Source organism: Phodopus roborovskii, unplaced genomic scaffold (assembly GCF_943737965.1).
Source record: "Phodopus roborovskii unplaced genomic scaffold, PHOROB, whole genome shotgun sequence".
In the NCBI taxonomy this organism is placed as follows: domain Eukaryota; kingdom Metazoa; phylum Chordata; class Mammalia; order Rodentia; family Cricetidae; genus Phodopus; species Phodopus roborovskii.
The window spans coordinates 22,907,142-22,932,373 of NW_026126588.1; the positions used below are offsets into that span (position 1 = coordinate 22,907,142).

The following is a 25,232-nucleotide window of genomic DNA, read 5'->3' on the forward strand; positions in this document are numbered from 1 at the left end:
GGGGCCGGGCGCGACGCGTGGGTCGCGTCGGTCCCAGCCCTGATGGAAGGCCGCCGACGCTGCCTCCGGGGCGGGGACAGCTCGGGCCACCGTGAGCACCGCGCACCCATTGCACCCACAGCTCGCCGGCTCCCAGGCGTAGCGGGTCTTGGCTCGTGGGGCCGCCTAGAGAGCAGCGCCCCGCAACCGTCGCCCCGGCGTCTCCCGCGGGCTGCAGCAGGTGCCTGTCGCACCGGGTCCCCGCGCCCTCCCGCCCAGCCGCCAGGGCGCCGCGCCCGCCCCGCCTCCGTCCCCACCCGCCCGCGGGCGGCCCCGGGCAGGGCCTGCAGCTGCCGGGCACGGGCGGGCGGCCGGTGGCCGAGGGCCGCTGAGGGACCGCGCGGTGGCCTCCAGTCGCTCTGCGCGCTCCGCTCCCGGCCCCTCACAGTTCGCAGCCACGACCGAGCTGGCTCACTCACTGCAGGGACCCGGCCTGGAGGCGGCGGCGGTGGCGTGGTACTCTGTCGCTGTCCCGCTGAGTTAGTGGTGCCTCCCCCGCGCGATGCGCTGAGGGCGCTCAGGTCCCTACACCAGCGTCGCCGCCGACCCCATGGGACCCGCGGCCACTGCGCGCAGCGTGCGGGCGCCGCCGTCTCCGCCGCAGCCGCCGCCGCTGCTTCTGCTGCTGCTTCTGCAGGTGGCAGTGCCGGCGGGCGCGCTGGCCGAGACCCTGCTGGACGCACCCAGGGCCAGGGATGCCAGCTCCAATCCGCCCAGCCCCGCCAGCGTGGTGGCCCCGGGAACGACGCCGTTCGAGGAAAGTCGGTTACCCGTGTTCACCCTGGATTACCCCCACGTGCAAATCCCTTTCGAGATCACTCTGTGGATCCTACTGGCTTCATTGGCCAAGATTGGTAAGCGAGCTGTACCCGTGGGTGGGGGCGGGGACGATCGCGCTGGGGCTCCCGGTGGGTAATCCGCCAAGTAGGCAAGTAGTTGGTCTCAGATAGTGGTCACCTCCTGCCCAACCAAGGCGAGCCAGCCTTGGACAAATAGACTAGTTTCTGCCGGTTGAAAAGTCTCCTCCTGTTCTTAATTCGACACTGGCCTTGGAAAGAAAGCCCAGGGAAGAGTGGCCATTGGTGTAGGGACTCACTGCTGACTTATGCTTGGAACCTCAAGTATGACAGCTCTGTGCGGAGGTTGAGAGAGAGGAGAGAAGAAGAGGAAGTCAGCTCTGGGCAAGATGCTGGAAAGGAGAGGGTGCCTTGGCCAGACACCGCCCCTCCCCATGTCCCCTGACTGATGAAGTTCTCAGACTGAGTCGGTGGACACTAACTAGAGTGCCTACAGCTGCAATATCAGTCCCTTCTCTCTGGACCCGTCACTCTCTAGAAAGCCTGTTCTTTAGAGGTAACTGAAGCCAGTGAGGTCAGATATTCACAAATAATTAACCCACTTGCCCCCCATTCTTCATTTGAAAGTGAAAAACGCGGCACCTGTCTTCTCTTCTTTTCCCCTGCTCCATCACCATGCTCGCTCAGAGCTTTATTGCTGCACTGTTCAAAAAACCTGTAAGGTTAAATGGGTGTAGTGTTCTCTATGTTTTATTATGCATTCACCTTGCTGGATGAAGTTCAACATATGTCCCTGCCATTTTAGGGAACTCGTTTAAAGGAAGCACTAGGGGTTCGAACACAGGAAATGCTCTATGGGCAGAGAGTTTTGTATATAACAAATGCAGTATGGCTATGGAGGGATTCGGGGATCACATCCACGCCAGACCTATGCAGACTTTGTTTTCAAGGATGACCGGAGTCTGGTCAGTGGGAGTTGTTCCCTAGAAACAGCATCCTAGAGAGAAATGAAGGGCATGAAGGGAAAAGGGGATTGTCCAAGCAGGTGGCAAGGATGATCTCCAACCCTATGGAACTTGCAAGCTAAGCCCGAAATGGACTTCCAGGGTTAGATTAAATCCATTAGCCTCTAATGGTGGTAAGCAAAGGTGTCTTGTGCTATGTAATGACTCTGTAGTCTAGAATTGCTGGCTCCAGCACGACTCGCTGGCTGAGTGTTTTAATTCCGTCTGAGCGATGGTAGAAGGAACGTAGACTTCCCTATCAAGCAAACAGCCACATAGGCGCATGGCCTCTAATAATAGCTGGAGATGCTGTCTCTTCGCTTATCCCTCATAGCATCCCTGCCCCGTAGGGAGTGCAGGTGTGAATACTCTCACCCCAGGGAGGTAGAAACCAAAGCTGGGAAGTTCACACTATGAACCACAAAGTCAGGATGCGCCAAATGTTGACAGGTAGATTGGCTCTGGGTACCTCCCTCGGCCTGAGTCAGAGCCTGTGGAGGGGTGCGTTTGTGTTCTCTTCTATTACTGCTTTTCTCCTCTAACACCCTCTCCTGCTCTTCACTCCTGATTATTTTAATCAGATTAATTACACTAATAACAGCCGCTAGTGGGCACTTAAGTTCATTATCCTTCATTTTCACAGCCTTCATCCTGGGTAGATATGATGGCCCTGCTTTGGAGAGGAGGGAGCTGAGGCATGAGGAAGGCCTGCTGGTGGGTGGAGAGGCCATTGTCCCAGCCAGAGAGACCTGATATCTCATCTTTGGGCTCCTCCCTGGAGGCTTGCTCTGGTGCAAGGGTTTGTCCATCATTCCTAGTCAGTGAGGCAGGCCTGGAGGTGGTGTCAGTCCTGAGAGCCGCTGTGGTAGCTGTGCAGTTCCTAGCCCTTCCTTTGCTCCTCTGCTGCCTTCTGCTGTCTCTTTGCTTCTGGTCAAAGCCCCAGAGCTCAGCACCTTCTCACCCCTGCTGTGGTATTCTGATCATCTTAATGGACATCGTCACCTTAATCGTGCGGTTAAAAAGTGTCCATGCTTGTGCGAGTCAAAGTTCGAAGGCACCTTCATGTGTCTGTTAACGGTGATATTAGCTCAGTGTACAGAATTCACTGGCCCTCTTCTGGCTCAGCTGCCCCTATTCCTGCCTTCACGGAGCTGGGTTTGAGGGCGGTCGTTATGTATCACACTTGCCTTCTCCCGATCCACTTGCCTTTCCTGAACTCTGCACTTTTGTGGCCACCGGGGCAGTGCGGAGATAGGACAACACATCTTGTCATCTTTGTATTCTTGTCTCTTTTCCAGAGAGAGGTCTGAGTAGCCAGGTGCTGACTCCCTGAAGTAAAGTGAAGGGAAACAGGTCTCATGATCGGAGGTGGGGTTTTCAAGTAAAAAAAAAAAAAAAATAGTTGGAGTCCTTTGCTATGTTATTCTTATTTTATAATCCAGTCCTCTTTGGCTGCTTCTGGAGGGATGCACAAATACCCAGATATACTTGCCTCTCTCCTAGGTACTTCCAAGTCTTTCTAGAACATCCGTCCCCTTGACCCTTTATTTTCTTTCTGGCTTTGAGCAAGGCTTCCTGGTACTGCAGAGGCCAGAAGAAGAAGTTCTGGAATAGAAGCCCTGGGGCTTCATATTAAATGCTTACACTTTATGTGCCGAATATAGTTTATAGTTTATCCATCACCAAAACCAAAACATTCATGGCAAAGTAGATCGGCTTTGTAACTTCATGGCTTCACAGTTTCAAATGTCTATTCTAACTGCGTATAAATAAGTTCGTTAAGTTTGGGTCTGGTTAATGTTAGTATGCTATGGCTTTATTCACTTGCAGTTTTTCTAATAGTAAAGTTTATTTAAAAAGGGAAGAAGTTCTGCTTTAGTTTTTGTGTTTGAAAAACTTTTGTCTGCAAGTGTGTGTGAGTGTGTGAGTGTGTGTGTGTGTCTCTGTGTGTGTGTCTGTGTGTGTGTCTCTCTCTGTGTGTCTGTGTCTGTATGTGTGTCTCTGTGTGTGTCTCTCTCTCTCTCTGTGTGTGTGTGTGTGAGTGTGTGTGTGTCTTTGTGTGTGTGTCTTTGTGTGTGTGTGTGTCTGTGTGTGTGTCTCTCTCTGTGTGTCTATGTGTGTGTCTCTGTGTGTGTATGTGTCTCTGTGTGTGTGTGTGTGTGTGTGTGTGTGTGTGTGTTGGGGGGGGGTAACCTACATGGCCTAAGCTGCCATGGGAAAGATGATGAGTCCAGCACACATAGGGAGATGAGGTTATGAAGCAACACATAAAGAAACTCATAAAGAAACGTATTTCTGTTTGGAGCATTTTAATGCAAGTACTTGGTGTGCCAGAACTTACCCACTGCAGAGAGTAGGGAGATCCATGACCAGTGATTAATCTAAACAAGGATGAACAGGTTGCACTTAGGAACATTTGTAGGAGGCTTAAACACAAGCAGTGAACTTTGAGTGGCCATCTAGATTACACCGCATCGGGATCTGGAAGTACTCTCAGAAATCGGGTCTTTTTCCTTTCCTTCCTTTCTTTTTTTGTAAAAAGCATAATTCAACTTATCTTCTCGTTGCTTTATCTGGTTACTGGGGGCTGGGATCCACTCCCTGTTTATTTGTCTGAGGGTGCAGTTATAAAATTCCCTGCAAACGTTATGATGGGAGCAAAGAGGATGGGAATATGGGAATATGCGAAGCAGTTTAACAGAAAGACCAAAACAGCTTAGTGAGTTTAGCTCCGCTTGAGGTGAGGCACTTCCGTCCCCTTTCTCTAGGCGTGTGCCCATTAATAATAGAGTCTCACTGTACTGTACCTGTAATTCTCACAATGTATTTTTTTGGGGTACGGTAAGACCCCCACACTCGGCCTGCTGAACCTTGCATGCAACGTTACGGGTCTAAGCTGACAATATGAGGGATGTAGAGGGAGAAGCCTAACACAGTTTCATGGTGGGCCTAACAGTGGTCTGGCCTGCTTTCTCTCCTCTCCTCAGGAGCTGGGCTGTTTGGGGGCTGTGCTTGCTGTACCTGGGTGAACGTTACTGTACATTCTACTTCTGCTCAAGGCTCAGGGACGGAGGAGCACTGGGCTTCATCTTTGCAGTAACTGAATCCCCTCCTTTGTTCCGGGATTGTCTGTGTGCTCCTTTACAGGGTATTGGTCTATTAGCTTCTCCTACCCAGTGTCCCTGCTCACACTTGGCCTTTTTATTCCCTTGGCCCCACAGCTAGGGCATAGCATTTTCTATTTCTCTCCAACTTTTGTTGTCTTTACCACTATTGTTGTTATTATTATTTGGGAAAGGAAAACCATTTGGCCCATGAAGCTTTCTGTTCTGGATTCCAGGCTGCCATGAGTTTAAAACATGAGATTCAAAAGTTATGTAGCTTCCTGAATAACAGAGATTTTTCTCTCTGAAAAAACCATGTCTTCCTGCACTTGCCTTTTTTTTTTTTTTTTTTTTTTTTTTTTTTTGTCTAGTCTGTCTGAAACTTCTGTCCTATCTGGGGGTGGCTAGGGTAAAGTTCATGGTCCTTGCATCTAATTTTGTACATACCATATGCCTGCTGGCTTGTGCTCTGACCTAAGAAAAACCAAAAGAATGATTCAGACTCCACTTACCTTGGAAGTGTCATCTACGCTCAGGGTTACCCATATGGTTTGGGTCTGAAAAGGGGGATGCAGTAGCTTTTCATATCTTCCTGAAGACTAACTCAGGCTCCATCAAGGCTGTACTGCCACAGCGTTTTGATTTTTTAAATAATAACAGATTTTTTTTTTGTTTATTTTCATCCATTGAAAAGCCTTACTGCTTCTCAACTTTAACGAGGAGGATAACTTTATTTACCATTAGCAGGGCACTTAGTTCTTGTGAAGGTGAAGCCCTAAGAGGTATAACACACACACACATACACACACACACACACACTTTCTCTCACACATGTTTTCTTTGTAGGCCTGTAAAAGCTCACCTGTAGGGCCAGGTGGTGGTGGCACACACCTTTGAAACCAACACTTAGGAGGCAGAGGCAGGAGGATCTCTGTGAGTTCCAGACCAGCCTGCTCTACAGAGCTAATCCCAGAACAGGGAAACTACACAGGGAAGCCCCATCTAAAAACAAACAAGCAAGCAAGCAAACAAACAAACAAAGACCTCACTTGTGAAACAAGTCCACAAGAGTAGACTTGAGAGGATAATTCTGTTATTTTAATACGCACAGTCACAGTGCTATCTGGTTTATCTATGCCTCTTTCAGTTTTTGTTATTTATACTTTTATGACATTTGAAATTTTAATTTACTGAAAAAGAAAACTTTTTCAGAGATCTTAAAGATCTCCATCTGTGTTCACACATTCCTTTTATTCCTAATATTTTTAGTCACATTTTTCTTTATCTTGATCAAAGGGTTTCTCTGTGGCCTTGGAGCCTGTACTAGAACTAGTTCCTGTAGACCAGAATGGCCTTGAGCTCACAGAAATCCACCTGCCTCTGCCTCCCGAGTGCTGGGATTAAAGGCATGCACCACCACTGCTCAGCTTATTTTTTTTTCTCTTGTATTTTTTATTTTAATTCTTACTTGTTTGCTTTTAATTTTACAGCTTTAAAATTTTTGTAGCTTTCTTACTCTTTTATTTTTGGCTTATTTATTTAATCATTAAACGGAAAGCTTAGAGCATCAGTTGTAGACTTTATTTTTCATAGTAGAAATCATTTTTTAATGGTAGATCAATTTTCACTTTGCAAGAGTAACTAATTCATCAAAGCCACCAAGGATGGGAAACACAATTACTATTGTTTTAAATACATATCAAATACATGTGTTTTTGAGACCATTTGAGCTCCAAGATTGACATGTATTTGTGCTAAAATGACTCAATAAAATAGGTAAAATAACTTGTGTTCTTTACTTAGCTCTTAGGTGTTTTGAGCATGTTTTTCCGCCAGCTTGGTCCCACAGCCATGCCAGCCCCAAATAACACACAGAGACACTATATTAGATATAAAGCTGTTGGCCTGTTATTAGCATTTCTTATTGGATAGTTCTGTCTTAAATATTAACCCATTTCTATCAATCTAAATGTTTCCACGAGATCTCATCTTACCAGAGATAGGGTCCAGACCTCTGCTCTCTCCGTCCTCCATCTTGAATCTCCTCCCTACATCTTCTGCTCTCCTCCTTGTCTCCTAGTCCCGCCTATCTTGCTTTCCTATTGGCTGACGGGGCTTTATTCATTAACCAGTAGGAGAAAAGTGTATTTACAGAATGACATCTCCCACCACCTGGGACTGCTAGAGAATCCATTTCTGTCTGCTTTGTTCTCAAGTGTTCTCCAGAGCCCGTTCCATTCAAAGCCAAGGCATGCTGTACCGTTAAAAGTGAGTCACAAACAAGACCAATTCGGGGTGCTCCAAGTTTGTGTGACTAACCTTTATTGCAAATAAATAAATATATATATATATAGTGAATGGTAGCGACAAAAGGTTCCAGGACAATGGTGCAAATGAACTAACGTGCCCAGATAAATTACGCGAGATCACTATTACCAAGAGGTCAGAGATCGTGGGTATTCAAAGAGGAGAAAGGGGTAGAAAGTGCTAAAACTCACTTGATGGATCGTATCACAGCACACCTAGTCTCCAGAGTCAAAGAAAACCCTTATGAAGCAGAATTATTTAACGCGAATCTCCCTAAGTGTCAGCTGTCATGACTCAGAAGGCTGTTTAACAGCATGGTGGCAGTGTGCATCCTAAGGGACACACTCCTTTCTGTGCTGTTCCAGGTTTAATACCCAGACTGTAACGCTCACTCTTCTCCCTACATTAAAAAAAAAAAAATAAAAATCATATTGAGCCACATGGTGGGGACACACGGCTTTAATTCCAAGCTCTTGGGAGGCAGAGGCAGGTGGATCTCTGCGTTTGAGGCCAACCTGGGTGAGTTCCAGCCTACACAGAGAAACCCTGTCTCCACCCCCTCAAAAAACTAAAGAAAAAAATCATATCGATAAACATATTGAGACTGTGTTTTATTCCAAGATTTCTTCTGTTTTCTTTTTCTTAGATTTACTAATTTTATTTTATGTTTAAATGTTCTTTGTCCGCATGTATGTATGTTCCCTGTGAGTGCTAGGTGCCTGCTAAGGTCAGAAGAGGGCACTGTGTCTCCTAGACACAGTGGTTGTTAGTCACTACGTGGGTGCCGGGGATTGAACTCAGGTCCTCTTTGCCACACCATCTATCTCTCCAGTCCAAGGGGGCTGTGTTTTATTCCTTTATCTATTTTTAATTACACAACATTGATTGCATTTTCTTTTTTTCCTGTGTGGACTAGTGTGAGGCTATGTCAATACCAGGGTTCGAATTTTCTATGGGAAAAGATGAAGTAGAGGTATTCAGTACCATGTGTATACACATCCACAGGCATGTGTCTATGCACTCTCACAGACACTAGATCAAGTTTCTAATCATGGCATTAGAATCTTCAATACTATCATTGGGTTTGGGCTGGCTTCTCAGTTTCTGGCCTGTATGAAACCTACCACTGAGAGGGTCTATGGGCAATTTGGTCAACGTTTATCTTATCTGTTTTGAGCCCATGTTCTTAGGTGTGTATTGATTCAATACTTCCCGGATACGTCTTCTCTTACATCTTACTAGAAAATTAGCCACATCATTTTTACTTATTTATTTTTTTTTTATTTAGCTGTGCCTCATTAAAGCACACAAACCTATATTTTTTCATCTTTAAAATTCGAAGTCTTTGCACTATTTTTTTTTTAAAAGAACATTACTACATTTATTGTAATGATTTATTGAGGCACAGTTTATTCTGTGCTTTTTCTTGACGTCTTTATTTTGTTTCCTTCCAGTATTTTGTCTTCTCATCAGTTTTCTTCTTTATCAAATGCATAACCTCCTCTCCCCTCTCTCCCTTTCCCCTTGTCCGGCTCCAGTACCACTATTAGCCTGTTCCCGAATATGCTCGAGCTTATGCATTTCAGACGCCCATTTCCCCGTTTAACTTGATCCAGCAAGGCTTTTGTTTAGATTTGTATACATGCCCAGCACCTTTTGTAATGGTTATTTCTAGCTCTTCCCTTTGGATTATTCTCCTACTCCTCACACACCTTCGCCAGTGGATACTTCAGGGGCAGCCTTGGCCTTCAGCCTTGTTCAAACCTTTTTTCTCTTGGTGGTAGGGTTTTTACCCAGGGCATCACGCATTCTAGGCAAGTGCTCTGCCACTGAGTTCTGTCCCAGCCCTTTGAAAATGTCATCCATTTGATTATACTCTGCAATGAGAGTCAAACGGAGTATAGGGCTTGGCATTATTTTAATTACAACATAGGCTATCATTGCTATTGTGCGACCCCCCCACAGTCCTCCGGAATTAATTTGACTTTTTCATTTTTTTTTTTTTTTGGTCTCTGGTTATTTCTGATAATTGGCTCTAGTCTCAATGTGTCAATAAACATCTATGTGATTCTTCTCCCATAGTATTTGTTTCTTAATTGTTTTATATCTCTTTTGCTTTCTCTTTTGCTTATTTTTTTTTATTTTATCACGTCTCTTCGTTTCCAGTTTACCACATTGCCCACAATAGGCTTCTAATTTGTAGTTGGCCTACTCACTAGACTTTTACTAACTGAATTCTCATTTCAATATGTTTACATCCTTTTCAAGCCTTTTATTCATGCTGTTTTACTTAATTATACTTGTTATAGCAATCACTTTCTTGTCATTACTCCTATAGTCATCCTATAGTTCCCACCAGCATTCATAGTTTTTGTGTTGTAAATTCTACATTTACTACATCTCCCAACGTTCCATTTTGGATATTAATATCTTACATGAACTGCCATTTTTTTTTTTTTTTTTTTTTTTTTTTTACTTAGCCTCACTGAGAGATACTTATTTGGCTGAGCCTATGGGCCTTACAGCTTGTTCTTACAGAAATGGTTCTTAGTGTTTCCTTTCAGTGCATTTGTTTCGCAGCTTGGCTTTCCTGTGTGTATGAACTGAGTGCTGTGTGACGAAGACCCGGAGTTCTATTTCTATTACAGGTGAGTTTCTTCTTGACCCGGAGCCAAATACAATTGGCCAGTTTCCTTTCCCTTTTCCCTGGCTACAGGAATTTCCACCCCCCCCCTCTTATTTATTTATTTAGGACAAAGCAGTTCTTTGAGATTCAGGAATTTATGCAAGGGCCCTTCCTCCATGGGGCTAAAGTCTTATTGCCTCTTCTCAAGTAAGTGTTACAATATCAGGTCCCAGCACTGATGACTGATGGCATGAAGCTCTGTCTGGAACCCCCTTGGTTCGCTGTGGCCTAAATGCCCACTTATGCCTCTTGCTTGGGTTTCTTTCCTTATGTCTGGTCTCCTAGACATTATCTTCTATGCTGACCCAGGTAACTAGACATTAATAATATAATTGGTACTAAGAGGAGGGTATATTTGCATCTATACTGTTTAATGCTACGGTGATAGTATGAGGCATTTGAAAGAAATACTTTTTAAAATGTAGATTGGTGTGTGTGTGTGTGTGTGTGTGTGTGTGTGTGTGTGTGTGTGTGATTTGTATGTGTTGTGCCAAGGTGCATGGTACATATGTGGGATTCAGAGGATGACATCGTGGTGTCTCTTCTCTCCATCCACCTTTAAGTGAGTTCCAAGGTTGTACACAGGTTACTAGATTTGCATCTTCAGGCCGCAAGTGTCTTCGTCCCCTGAGCCACCTTGCCCGTCCTAGAAAGCTTTAAGGTGTATGGCTAGATTGTGAGGGCTTCTCCTTTGCAAGAAAGAATAAAATCACTTCCCTCATTTTAAAACTACTGGGCTATGAAAACGCGGTTGCGCTGTCTTTTCCTGTTTGTACAGAACAGTATTAGCTCAGTCAGGAGTCACGGTGTTCAAAGAATAGATGCCCTTAAATGCCTTAGAAATAGGGTGGTCCAGTCGTATGCTTCATTCTTGCCTTAGATCTGTGCTGAGTCTCCACCTCCTCGGGTCTCCCATCTGATTAGTCAAAGCAGGGAGTAGTCGAAGTCGAAGTCGGGTGTATGGGGTGTATGTCAGTTCCCTGTGCTTACCATACCTACATGGACAATATGAGTAGATTCTGTACAATTTATTTATTTTACAACCCCACTGCAGTTCCTTCCCTCCCCTCCTCCCCATTCCCACCCTCCAATCCACTCCTCCTCCTCGCTTCTGTTTAGGAAAGGGCAGATCTCCTAGGAGTACTAACAAATCATGGCATATTGGGTTGCAGTAAAATGAAGCCCCCCCCCCAAATGTATTAAGGCCAAGCAAGGCTACCCAGAATGGGGAGTGGGGTCCCTGAAGCTAGTAAAAGAGTCGGAGGCAGCTCCTGTTTAGCTTTTAACAAAACAAAAGAAACGGAAGCCAAGAGAAGTAAGCGTGTGTTTATTATCTGAAAGTGATGTGTGGACCTGGGTGGGTTGCCACTGTGAATGATGCCTGCTCAACTGCAGGTTACTTGCTTGCAATTATGTCCCCTTAAAGTGATGGATCATAATTGAGGCACTTCCTGCAGGAATTCCGTGCACTGTTCATCACCTCACACGGGCTTTCTCATCTTGATGTGTAAAGTTCATCCCTTGTTTGGAGACATCTTTACCTTCCTCCAGCATTCCCCTCATCCAAGAGACAGACACAGCTTTCTCCTCAAGCTCTCCCCATGAGTGATTCGCACCCGACAGATGAGCGCCATATCATTTATTCGTTTTGGCGTACAGAGGCTTCCATGGAAAGCAGAGAGAGAAGTAATGAAGAATACAGTTGTATTTAGAGGCATGTGTTGAAGGCTTGGGGGTGTATAGCCTGTTGGTAGATAACTTATTCCATATTTATTTAACTATTTATTTATGTCTAGCGTTAACATGGAGCTGGGTCTGAGCTCCGTTGAAAAACACTTTTGAGAGGCGTAAAGGTCTTCCTTGGCTGTTACTTTTGCCTTTTGAGTTTCGTGTAGTTCGGGCTGACCCTGACTTTTTCTACACAGACGAAGAAGTCTCGATTGATTCTCCTGCCCCGGCCTCCAGAGTGCTGGGGTTACAGACATGTGTTACCAAGCCCTGCCAAGATTTACCTATTCACGTGAAGTTCCCCAGGCCACCACAGGACAGTGAGACAGCTTGGCTTTCATATTTCTGTGTCTCAGTCACTGATAGATAATTCTGCTACTCCCAATTCCGGAGCTTGTTTCCCAGGATCCCCAGGCTGGAAGCCTGAACGCTGTAGCGAGACTAGCATTGTCCCCTCTTGCTCCGTCACAGGGGAGCCATGGGTGCGGCTCTCACAGTTTCTTTCACAAGATAATAATAGCTAAGAAGGAGAGGGCATTAGTCCCGCCAGCTATTGGGCCACATGGTTCCTTAGATGCTCACCGGGACGTGTTACTTAATTCTCATAGTAATGCAAGAATGTCATCCCAAATTTCAAAATACAGAAGAAGCCGTGAAGTCAAGGGAACTTAAGTACTTTGCTCCAGACAGCCCAGCTGACAAGCGGTTGACCTGGGGCCATAGCTAATTCTTCATCTCTGTGTGTTCTCACTTTATCAATCACTTCCTGGAGGAAAAAGCATATTGAATTATAGTCAGGCCTCTTGTCTGTGGGGCCTGCTTCAACCAATAATGGATCAGAGACATTAGAGGCATGCTGGATCTAGATACCAAACATGGGAATGTGAATGCATTTCTTTTCTTGTTATTATCACACTCTAAGTATAGCCATTTAAATGGCATTTGCATTGTTCATGTGCTATAAGTCATCTACAGGTGTAAGTGTGCAGTGAGCATGTGCGTAGATGCTATGTAAATATTACACCACGGTGTGTAAGAGACTATGCTACTTGGGGGAGGAGGGTAGAATTCTAGCACCAATGGGCAGAAACTGTAAAGGCCAACTGTGTTATGTGCCCACCTGTAGTCTCCAGAGCACCTTGGTAGACCTGACCTACTCTTTGGAGACAAAGAGCTGTCCTTGAGTCTTGTGCTTGACCCTTTCATCTTTTGCTCAAGTTAGACTGCCATCATAAAATCAGACTATTGATAATCCCACCTGCATCCCCTACAGAGTGATTGTGGGAACCAACTGACAATATAGAGAAGCAGCTTGTGGACTAGAGTACCTAGTAATACTGTTTCCTAGCAACCCCTCTAAGTTCAGTGGGATGGAAAGAACAAGGAGACAGAGCCCAGTAGCAGCACCAAAACTGGAACATGAGTCTAGAATTTTGGAGTCTTGGTGGGGCCTTTTGTGGTGGTGGTGGTGGTGGTATGGGCAATGTGGAAAGTTTGTGTTTTGAGATACAACAATCCTCCCTCATCTATGATCTACTTTCCACAATATCATTTACCTATGGTCATTCATTGTCGGGAATGAATCATTTCATTAATTTCGATAGTCTTATTTCTTTTAAGAGGTAACAATCGGGGTTGGAGAGATGGCTCAGTGGTTAAGAGCACACACTGCTCTTCCCTAGGACCAGGGTCTGTTCTTAGCATCCATGTGGGAAGGCTTACAACCACCTATAACTCCAGCTCCCTGGGGTACCAGAACTCACAAGCACACACCCAAACACACACACGCACACCCAAACACACACGCACAAACAAACACACACACTGCTCTTCCATAGGACCAGGTTCTGTTCTTAGCATCCATGTGGGAAGGCTTACAACCACCTATAACTCCAGCTCCCTGGGGTACCAGAACTCACAAGCACACACCCAAACACACACGCACACACAAACACACACACTGCTCTTCCCTAGGACCAGGGTCTGTTCTTAGCATCCATGTGGGAAGGCTTACAACCACCTATAACTCCAGCTCCCTGGGGTACCAGAACTCACAAGCACACACCCAAACACACACACGCACACACAAACACACAGACATACACTAAAGAATAAAAATAATCTTAATAAAAGAGTGTTCAATAGAGAAAAATTGTACCAACCTATTATACTAGGTTGCTGTAGCTATTTTATTTATCAGTAGCAATTGGCAATTGTTGCTAAACTCACACTATGTCTATCATACGAGCTCAGATTTATCATGAGTATGACTGAGTATGCAAAACATAATACGCATACAGGTTTTAGTACTATTTCTGGATTCAGATGCCTATGGAGGATCTTTGGATATGTCCCATGGATAAGAGGGAGGATACTAAACACATTTAATATGTTAAGGAGTCACCGGTCAGAGAAACATGGGCTACTGTATAGATTCTAATAGATACTTATATGTGGAAAACTCTAAATATTCTTTTTCTGTTGCAAACGTGCATACTTAATGTCAGATCGTAAAATGCACATTTGGGGACCTAACCACACAGAAGTGACAGACATTAAGATGTGGTCTTTGTGAAGGAAGGGACTATGTCTATTTGACCCGCTGTCTGGAATTGTATCTGACACATGGCAAGGATTCAATAAATAATTATTAAGTAGGAGAATGATAATTAGAAAACCCCTTTGTTCCTTCACACCCACCTACATTGTATAGTAATTAAGGTAACTAAACACCCTGTGTGGCACCCGTGGTTCAAACGCATTGTTCTGGCGTATGTATTATTTATTTGCCTTTTCATTCTCAAGTATCTTAGTCTTTCCACTTGCTTATAATGTGCATTCTACTCTTGGGCCTACTTGAGTGGTCACCTAAGCTCTGATTCTCAGAATCCCAGCCCAGACGCTTAACTAGTTGGGAGTCTGAGGTCACATGATTGCCCTTACTCACCTTGTTATTTCACCTACAAAGTGACATACTAGTGTTGACAGCACCTTCGTCCATCTGTCCCGAGGACAGAGTTACCACGCTTCAAACTCACTGCCTTAAGGAAATGTGGCTAGCCCCAAGGAGAACAGGTATCTTCCCCTCCACCCCCCGACCTTCCCAAAGCGTAATAGCGTACTGCAAATGTCTGTTTTGTCCATTTGTTCCACAGCAGCAAGTCGTTCAGTTATTTAGATGTTCTGGCCTCCTGCTGTTGGTGTTATAAATAGGCCTCCATCCAAGTCATACATATTTCAGTTTCCAATGCTGCGCGGGTGAAAATAAAGGAAATCGTCTGTCTGCTTTTGCTTAGTTTGCCGTGGAAAAGAAAGGCAGCGCACACCCATTGTAGGCACTAAGGTCCGCCTTGGAAGCTGAAGGCTGAGCAGCCAGCCAGGCATAATAGGTGGAGGCTAAACCAGGCCCTGCACGTGGGGCCTCTCACAGGCAAGCTGTGCCCTTCCCTGAGGGAGCAAGCTGACCCTGTGACGCTGCTCTGCCATGTCCCGGGCAACCCAGAGTAGTCATGAGTATCCACAGATAAGTCAGTTATGCAGAAGCAGTGGATGTACACCATATAACGTATACAAAATATAATATATTAACGGATAATGCATGAATATATTACGTGTTAACGTATTACCTATTATGCAAATATAGTGTATAATATATAGATGTGACAGTAATATAAAATACACTAGAATATAATGTATACAATATATTGTATAGATATATTTATTATATAAATATATTATATATATATATACACATATATAGCTAGATAGATAGATCTCACTGTTTTCCCTTATCCTCTCCATACTCCTGATGAACTACTGTCCCACTGCATACAATTAGGGCAGAACAGGCACAGATGAGTATCACTGGAGGATTATCCCCTTAGAAAGAAACACCAGTGGCCACACCACAAGTACTATGATTTGTGCCTCTTCTAACAACCATCAGTGCCTATAGGGCTTCAGGGAGGTGTGAGACCTCATTAGTCACCTCCCCCCCCCACATACCCATGATAGACTGTTGATGGTCACATAGGGAGTGGAAAGGTTTAGTTTTTTATTTGAGACACGGTCTTGTGTGTTGGCATAGAACTTCTGATCTTTCTGCCCCGATTTCCAGGAGATAAGATAGCCCGTGTGCAGCGGTGAATTGAGCTTTCGTCTTTTTCCAGCTGATTTTCCCTCCTGGTCGTCACAGTTGGCAAGAATGCATTTATAGCATCAGTTTGGGGCTGCTTCCGTAGCAGAGCACTCCCCCCCCCCATCTTTCCTAACTCTGCTTTAAAGAGTCTAGAAGATGATGCTCATGGCTGCTCAGGGATTCAAGGCTTCAAAGAAATCGGAACACATCCTGTCTGTGTGAAACAGCCCTGGAGGGTACCTGTGTTCTGCTGTCTGGGCCTACCAGATCTCAGCTTTGAGTACTCTGGCCGTTTATGTATGACTGAGCTACTGGCCTCGGCATCCACAGAAGCTCAGGGCACAGGCCCTGGGACACAGGCCTCTTGTGTTTGACTTGCTACAATGTGTATAGTTAAAACCAGAACTTCCTTTATTTTATCAGTTATTTCACAACTGCAATCTCCTTTGTTCCTCGGGAGAGGGTTTCTTTTATCTTGTGTTGCTCTCCTGCTGATACTCATGTACAAACACTCTGAGGCAGTGGTTCTCAACCTTCCTGATGCTGCAGCCCTTCAATACAATTCCCTCGTGTTGTGGTGATCTCCCCCCACCCCCACTCCCAAAATAAGATTACTTTTGTTGCTGCCTCATAGCTGCAATCTGGCTACTGTCACGAATCATAATACAATGTAAACTTTTTTGGGGGGTGGGGTGGGGGAATGGAGGTTTGCTAGAGGGGTCGCAACCCACAGGTTGAGAAGCACTGCTCTAAGTCCATCCATGGCTGTTGATTGTTTGCTGGAGAGCTGATTGATAAGATAGGTGATCTTTGTGCTTCGGGACTTCGTTTCCTGTGCAGGGATGGCACATGATGGTTCAGGTCTTTGTTTTGAGGCCCATCAAGGCAGCAGGCCATGATAGTTCCTAGATCTCAGGACAATTGGCAACACTCCAGCCTTGCCTTAGTCCGTCAAGTGAGTCAACTGGTTTGACGATTAATTTAATGAGGATAGTAACTACGGTGGAGTGTTGCGATCCCCCTTGGGCCCTGAAAACACCTCTGTTCAGCCAGGCACCATGACAGCCCCCCCTAGTCTGCAGCCATAGGCAAATATGAAGACACCCACCCAGGTAATCAGAAACAGGGAGGCGGCAAAGCCGATGGAAGGATGAAACTACCTTGAAGAAACAGCAGGACCAAGATGACTTACAAAAGAAAACGCTCAATGGGAGACTGACTTACAGTTTCAGAGGGTGCGTTCGTTCGTGACCATCATGTTGGGGAGGAGGGCAGCATGGCTGCTGTGGAGCAGTACTGGGAGCTACCGTGGTGAGATAACAACCATTGGGCTGAGAGAGAGAGAGAGAGAGAGAGAGAGAGAGAGAGGGAGGGAGGGAGGGAGGGAGGGAGGGAGGGAGGGAGGGAGGGAGGGAGAGAGGGAGGGGCAGAGACAGAGGCAGAGGGAGCTAACTGGAATGATGAGGCACATAGCTTCTCCAATAAGACCACCACATCTCCTAATCATTCCCAAATGGTTCCACCAATTGAAGACTAGGACCTCACGTGTGTGTGTGTGTGTGTGTGTGTGTGTGTGTGTGTGTGTGTGTGTGTATATGGGGGCCAGCCATTCTCACTCAAGCCACCACGGTCCACTCCCTGGGCTCTGCAGCAGCCCCCAGAGTACAATTATTTCCCATGCCCTGTGAGTTAGTGGTGACTGCTGCAGAATGTTAGCAACCACTTAATTGAAAAGTGAAATTAGATAGCTATGCCTGGCAATTGTGGATTCCTCTCCTACACCTCCATCTATTTATTTTAAGTAGCTCGTCACTTTGTTTAGCAGCCAGACTCCTAAAGGAACAAAATCCAACCATAAAATGGAAGTCCCCACCCAAGGTGGTTGCAAGGGTGTGGTGGACCTCCTTGGGAAAACTTGTAAGGACAGCAGGACACAAACAACGAAACCCCAAATCAGCATCAATCATTTACTAACACATGGGCTGAGTGAGAGAGAGAGAGAGAGAGAGAGAGAGAGAGAGAGAGAGAGAGAGAGCCTAGGATTTGAGCAATAGAGTGAAAGTCACTTTGGACTGTAGGCCTGCATGGAAGGTGTTAAGTTCAGGTTAAAGCACACCCAAGATCTTGTCGCTGCCAAGCCAGCATCATGCTCCTCCCCTTAGCTGAACTGTGCAACCAACCTTTTCAGAAAGAGTAGCTGGAACTTATGGACATCCGGATCTAATTCTATCTAAATAATGCTCCCACACTGGAACCTGTCAACTGGGAGGAATTGCTTCATATTGAACTGTCCCCTCTTAAGCGATTTTGTTAAATGGTGTTTCTTAAGTGTGTGGAGTCGGGGTTGGGGGGGTGGGGAAGGCGGGGAGGCAAGACACACTGCGGGATGCCTTGAACACTAGGAGAGACTTAGAGATTATAAAAATGTCTCAGCAGGTTCCCCACAAGTTGAATGACCTCTACTTGGGCTTCTCCCATGAAACATGAGACCAGGACTTTTCTAAGTAAGAATACTTAGCATGTCCAAGGGCAGCACTCTGTTTCAACAGAAGGGGGATCGCATTTCCCACCTGGCTATATGAGAAACTCCCCTGGCATCTGAGCATGACTCTTTTCCTCTCGAAAATGTGCACATTTCACACCCAGACAGGATATGCACAGAAAACTTTGCAACGTGTCCAGGGTCATTGCTATTATTACAGTGTGACACAACTCGGCCAGTTCTAATTACCGGGCTTTCTTAAAGGTGTCTTTCCTGTATTTTGTTTTCATTGCGCTGGGCTCCAAGAGAACTGTGCAAGGTTCCCTGGATGCCAGCAGAAACAATACCCTTCTGCTAAATGCTGAGCGTCTGAGTGTGCCAGTGGAAAACTCTGCCCATCTTCCAAAGCAGAGGATGGCCCTTCCACGCCCCGCCCAACCCCAGGCTCATGAGTGGATTGGAGTAATCTGAGATGATGAGGTTATATCCGTCAGCAGGAAGTGGCCACTCTGTCCAGGTACATAATTGGTTTGAACTTCATATAAAGTTCAGAACTATCAATTAGCCCAAGTCAAAAGTGAGTCCCGTGTTTGACAGAGAAGCCCGGTGTTCCTTTGTATATGGATTTCTGTGTGACATCTCCTCTGTCCTTCAGCTGTAAGCTCAGCAGCTCCCCCCCCCCCCGTCAGCCCATGAGATGGTGCCATTCACATTCAGAGTGGGCTTTCGCTCTCCAGTGACACCTTTCTGGAAATGCCCTCACATGCCCAGAGGTGTGTCTCCTGGTTGATTCTAAATCTAGCCAAAGCTGGCAAGGAAGATCAAAGAGCCAAAGTCTATCCTTTCTCAACTTCACACACAAACACATCACTTCAAGTCAAAGCATCCCCCAGCCTCATCCCTCAGGTCTTGTGTTTATCTCATAATTTAAGACGTGTCCAGCCCACCTCTAACAAGTCTCCATCATCGTTTAACAGTCATAGCCCTTTCCAAAATCCCAGAGGCTATACTGTAGCCTTGCCTGAAGCTCAAGACAATCTTTTAACTCCATTGAGTAAAGACAAATTATATACTCCCACTATTCGATGGCACAGGGCTTATGTTGGGTCATGGTTTGTCGGGTATGTCAGAGAATGCATGTGGTGAGATGGCTAGTCACACAACGTCCACAGGAGGCAGAGAGAGGCAAATGCCACTACTGAACTTGCTTTCTCCTCTCTTCCCCTTTTAGTCATCCTAGGACCAAAGCCCATTGGATAGTGTGATCCACATTCAGGATGGGTTTTTGCCTCCTGCTGAGTAACATTAACTCAGCACTGCTGAAGCACTCACAGACAAGCCCAGAGTATCCAGAGTGTGTCCCCTTGGTGACTTTAAGTCCAGCCAAATAATATAATCCACCCAAATAACCAGTGTTAATAAAGATTAACCATCATTCCCTCTCTCGTGTGTGCCTGGGTGTTAAAATTTCTGGAAAAGCTTAGAGTTTTTGTATCACCAAAGGGGTCACCACTGCTAGTACCCGGGGATGTCCGTGGTTGTCATATCACTGAAATATATTTAGGAATGTATTGGAGGGCTATACCATGCCATTATGTCATGAGAGAGACAGCAACAATAACAATAGCAACAAAACTGTTCCTTTTACAGTGTCTGTTGTACAGACACAGCACTCTTGGCACACAAGAGACTTCACCTGGGAATCTACTACCCAGAACTAACTTGAGGACCCTGGAGAGACCCTAGCCCCAGAGGCTCTGCTTAAGTTCCCTATGAGCTGATGTATTATTCATTATTAGTTGTTTCCCCCCTCATTTCTCAAAGCACAATACTTCCAAAACACCTCTGTGTGGGGGACAAAACAGGGTTATTAGTGGGCAAATTCTTTCAATTTTTGTTTATATAAAATTACTGAAAGCAATGTCTCAGGCATCTCTGTCTCTGACCCTAGGGGACATGTCCTTTTGCCACAGTGGAAACCCTCTATCAGTATTGAAAGCAAGGGATTCTACGAAGCGTCTCTCTCTCTCTCTCTCTCTCTCTCTCTCTCTCTCCTCATTCCTTCCTCCCTTTGTATATGTGTGTATAAGTACACATACTTATCTTCATATGTTACATATTCAACAAACTTTGATTCTGTGAATATGACTACCAAGTTTCTGATGAGAAGACTAAATATGAAATTTCTAGTTATGGATATTGGAGGAATCTACTGAAAAGAATTTTTGACTCATTTCACAGATGCTTAATTCATTGAACCCAACTTCTTATAAACTAAAATATCCTGTGAAGAGTTGATCTAATTTTTTATAATTTCCTAGATTGTAAATCCTAGTCTGAGATTGAAGGAAGGATTGAATGCAGCCAATAATTATACAAGGGTGTGAGTCAAAATCTCTTTCCAGCCCTGGCTCTATGATCAGATTCAGATTCAGCTGCCTTGCATGCAGCTGAGGCTGCCAAACTGTCTGTTCACCTCGTAAGCCCCCTACTCTCAGGGAAGTAAACTTCAGCAGCTCTCTGTTGTGCCCTGAATCTGCAGTGACCTTATTCCATTGATAGAGTCTGGACAAAGGTACCTGAGGCTCTGAGCAACCAAATCTTCACTTATATGCTCAAGGAGATAGAAGTCTATCTGATAGATCATGGGCTATCAGAGTCTAAGGTTCATTCCCATTTCTGTGGTTGAAATGTAAAGCTGGGACTCATCAAAGAACAGAGAGAAAAATGGGAAGGGTTCTCCATCATAGCCACCGTAGCTTCTGATGCTTGGGTTTCTCAAACTTCACTTTAGGTGAAAATCATCCCTGATGATGCTTGATTGTGTTTTGTGTTCACGCTAGGATAGGAAGGGTAGGAAATGGGGGCAGAGGATCTGCAGGACCCGCTGAACACTAACCCGGCTAACAAGTACCACTGCTTGGTTCTTGGTGGTTGACATCTTGCACATATTAGCAGACAGAGCAAGGGCCCAATCCTGCTGATTTTTTGAGACATAGGAAATTTAAATAAGAAGCCTCTCCATTTCCCAAGACGAGCTCAATTTTGGAACTACTCCATAGGCCAATTAACAGGCAGGCCACTGTGACATCCCAGCTTATAAGCTAGTCTGAGATTTGTCATGTAATGTGATGTTTTGTTTCTGTTGTGGATGCTCAGTTTACAATGAATTAGGTCCCAATAAGCTAATGTTAAGCCAAAAATATCATAAGTTGAAAACACAATTAATAAACCTGATCTGCAGAACAGCAGAGCTTAAAAACATAGCAACTGCCTTGGCTCTTTCTCCTGAATGGGAGCTGAGTATCAGTAGACCAGAGAGAGAGCTGGTCCATGCAGCTCAGCAAGGATCACTATTCCAAGTCTGGTTTCCATTGAGTGTGTATGTAGTCTTTCACAGCCCCATAAAGTGCAAAACAAACAAACAAAAGTCCGAAACAAAGGACCTTCCTCAGTTCTGGGACTTAGCACCAGGTTATACTTAAGGGTGTGTGGGATCTTCGTGCACTCAAGGTGAGTGGGGATTTATTTGGCAGCCAAATCAACACTGATGAAAATTAGTGTTTTTCCAGCATGCAATTATAAAGATAAATACATACAAAGGCTCTGGCTGCACGCTAAGCAAGAGCGGTAACATTGCGCTGCAACCCGGCCCTCTGGCAGTAATTAGTTGCCTAAATGAAGACTTTACTTACTGCTGAAAAGAGGCAGTTTCCTGTAGCTAGGGAGAAAGATCAATGAATCTACCCACTTTCATATTATAATGATTCTTGTGTTCCTTTTCATTGAGCATTCTGAAAGAAGCGGACTTAGGATAAACACACGTGCTGTGGGAGATGGAGATACCATGGCAGCATATTATCACTCCAACATTATATTCCAGCATTTCCCTGTTATTTCACTTTGTGCTCTGAGCATATTTTATAAGTTATGCTTTCCTTTGAATTACCAACAAATCTCATGGGTTCCCTCCCTCCCCCCCACACACTTTTTTTAAATAGCTCATGCATCAAACATTTCAAAATGGACTCCAAACTGCTTTAAAGAGAGACCCAGTTCACACTCTGTGTCAACAGATCAGTCAATATTATATTTTGGGTTTTAGCACATAGTGCCTAAGCCTACCAGCAAGTATACGTCCCAGCAGGTCAGCCCATTTTCTGTTTATTCAGCGGTGTTTATGCAGCTCAGTCAACATTTCATTTTGCTTTTCACACTATTACTTTTTAACACTGGGGAGGAAGGATAAAAATAAAAGCAATTTTTTTTCTTTGTGAAGGATGTACCATATAAAAGCTGCCACCTTAATTTTAGTGAAATAATTTGATGACAGGCTCTCTGTAGTGATAGCTCTTGTCTTGCATAGCACAGGAGATTTGTAGCTTCCTTACTTTTTCTCCGGCAAAGACTTGGAGACCGTGTAACTTGTGTCCTCCAAATGGGATTCACTGACTGAGAAAGTCTCACTGCCATGTAGGAGAAAGGAAAATCCCACATTCTCCCTTTCAGATGCCCCAGCAAGCTGGTGATAACAGCACTATTGTGAGGGTGGACTCTAGAAGGCTTGATCAGACCTCCTAGGGGTAAGATCACAGTTTCTTCTGTACCGTTTGGCTGGAGTCGAGCAGTTATTTATTTGAAACCTCTCGTTCTTGCTAGGTTGGATTCTTTCTAAGTCTCTTGTCCAGATAAAGCAGACCATTATTAGGTCTTTGTCTCTATCCACTGGGATCTCTTGACTCTGGCTTCTTTAGTTCAAGTATGAAGACATTATAAGGAAAAACAATACTCTTGCCCCCGCCCCATCCCGAGAAAACTCTACAAACAAACAAGGGGCTGGAGAGATGGCTCAGTGGCTAAGCGTACGGTGCTCTATAGAGAACCCAGTTTGGTTCACAGCACCCACATGATGGCTTGCAACTCTGCCGTTCTGAATCCTGGACATCCAGTGTCTGTCTTCATCCTCTGTGGGCACTGCATGCACTCGGTCCTCAGACGTTCATGTAGGCGCAACACCCATACAAACAACATCATTTTAAAAGCTGCTCTGTTATTCTCAGACCTGGGAACTGGAACCACTATTCTTCATGTCTTCCGTCTTCTCTGCCTGTTTGCTTTATGTTTAATGTCTGAACTTTTTGGTCCAGACAAACGAGAACAGAGAAATGTACTCCATCTTATCAGGGATAAAAATCTGTTCATCTTTTTTTAAGCTTAATTTTCTTACCTTTTAATTTCTTCAGACTCTCACTAAGGTGAGTTTAAACTTTTCCGTTAGACTGGAACTGAAGTAGCAACAGCCAGGAAATGCTGCCGGGTGCAGACAATCAAAGACCTAACTGTGGTCTTTGTCTGGAAAGAGTCTGTCATGCACATGTCTCATCAGTTAGTGGGAACCCTGTCCCATTAAACACCTACGTGCAGACACTTCTGTGATGGGCTGACTTGGGGTCCTTCGGGGAATGCGCAGGAGTGTCTTAGCTGGGTCACATGGAGGGTTTGTTAAGTGTTTTGAGGAAACCTCTTGCTGATTTTCAAAGGCGCTGGGCTAGTTTAGATTTCCCCAGCAGTTTATAGGGGTTCCCTTCAGACCTCATCCTCACAGGGCCAACATTTGTGTATTGTTTGTTTTCATGAGCCACACTGCCATTCTGACTGGGGGTAAGATAGAATCCCCAACATTGGAATTACTTTGATCAGACTGTTTATCAATTGTGGTTCTGTTGGTTTGCCATTTAGTGTTTTGAGTTCTTTGTATACTGTAGTTCCACATCCTCCGCTAGAGGCTGTCTCTTTGCTGGATTGTGTCCTTGCGTGAAGTTCTGTCTAGCGTTGGCTATTTCTTCAGCAATGGAAGTCCTATTCAGAAAGTGCTTGCCCATACCCACGTGCTGAAGTATTCTCCTCCCCTCTCCTTAGCAGCTGCAGAGTCTCAGGTTTTATGTTAAGGTCTTTGCTCCATTTTATGTTCATATTTATAAAGGGTAAAAGATCAGGACCAAATTCATTATTCAATGCACAAATGTCCAGTTTTGCAAGCACTATTTGTTCATGATGCCCATTTTTTTCATTGTATACTGTCAGAATCTTTATCAAAAATGAGGTAGCTGTAGCTCAGTGTGTGTGTGTGTTCACATCTGGGCCTTCTGTTTTATTCTACTGATCTACATGTCTCTTTTTGTGTTACAATGAAGGCATAAACATTCTCTATCTTAATATTGTCTACCTTCGTCACTGGAGACAACCTTCCACCTCTAAAGTGATGATTACCTGATGATTGTTTGTTATTTTGAGATCAATATCACGTAGTCTAGGTTTGCCTTGAACTTTCTACATGGCTGAGGTTGACATGGAAAGCCTGATCCTCCTGCCTCCTCCTCCCAAGTGCTGTGATTACAGGTGTGTACACTCCAATCCATCTAGAGTCTTTTTTTTTTAACAGTTGAACTATAAAGAAACTTCTGTTTATAATTTAGTTATGTCTTGTTATCTACACCACGATTCTGTAACAACAGTCTAATTATGCTGTCTGTCCTCATTGGTATCTGGCCTGTTTCTTTATGAGACATTCTTATGGCTTTATGTACCATTAACTGGATTTATAGTTTCATTCTTGTGATTCATTCAAGGTGCAATAAAATCAGATGGTAGTGTATATTGAAGTGAGTCAGAGCTGGTCTGACATCACAGCTTTAGGAAGTCTACAGATTTGCCTACCATTTCTTTTGGTAAACATGTTATCGATATGTTAAGGCAGAATGATATTGTTTAAGAACTTTCCGATTGGTGTTTGCTGCATCTCTTCCTGTTGTTCTCCATTTCAACAATAACCTACTCAACATCAAGTTGGTTGAACTAAAACTGAATTTGCCCTTGACCAACACCCGTGTATCAGGACTCTCCAGGCCAACATCATACTATGTCGGAGCAACAGTATCCAGACTCAC

General features: G+C 44.8%; 1 protein-coding gene across 1 annotated transcript in view; it reads left to right on the forward strand.

The window, feature by feature from the left end:
* The first annotated feature begins 585 nt into the window (after nt 1-585).
* The window catches only part of Slc9a2 (solute carrier family 9 member A2), a 71,276-nt gene continuing 46,629 nt past the window's right edge, over nt 586-25,232 (forward strand). The window contains exon 1 of the mRNA XM_051204408.1: nt 586-893. Coding sequence (XP_051060365.1) covers nt 590-893 — 304 coding nt within the window. The 5' untranslated portion in view covers nt 586-589. The remainder of the gene's footprint in view (nt 894-25,232) is intronic.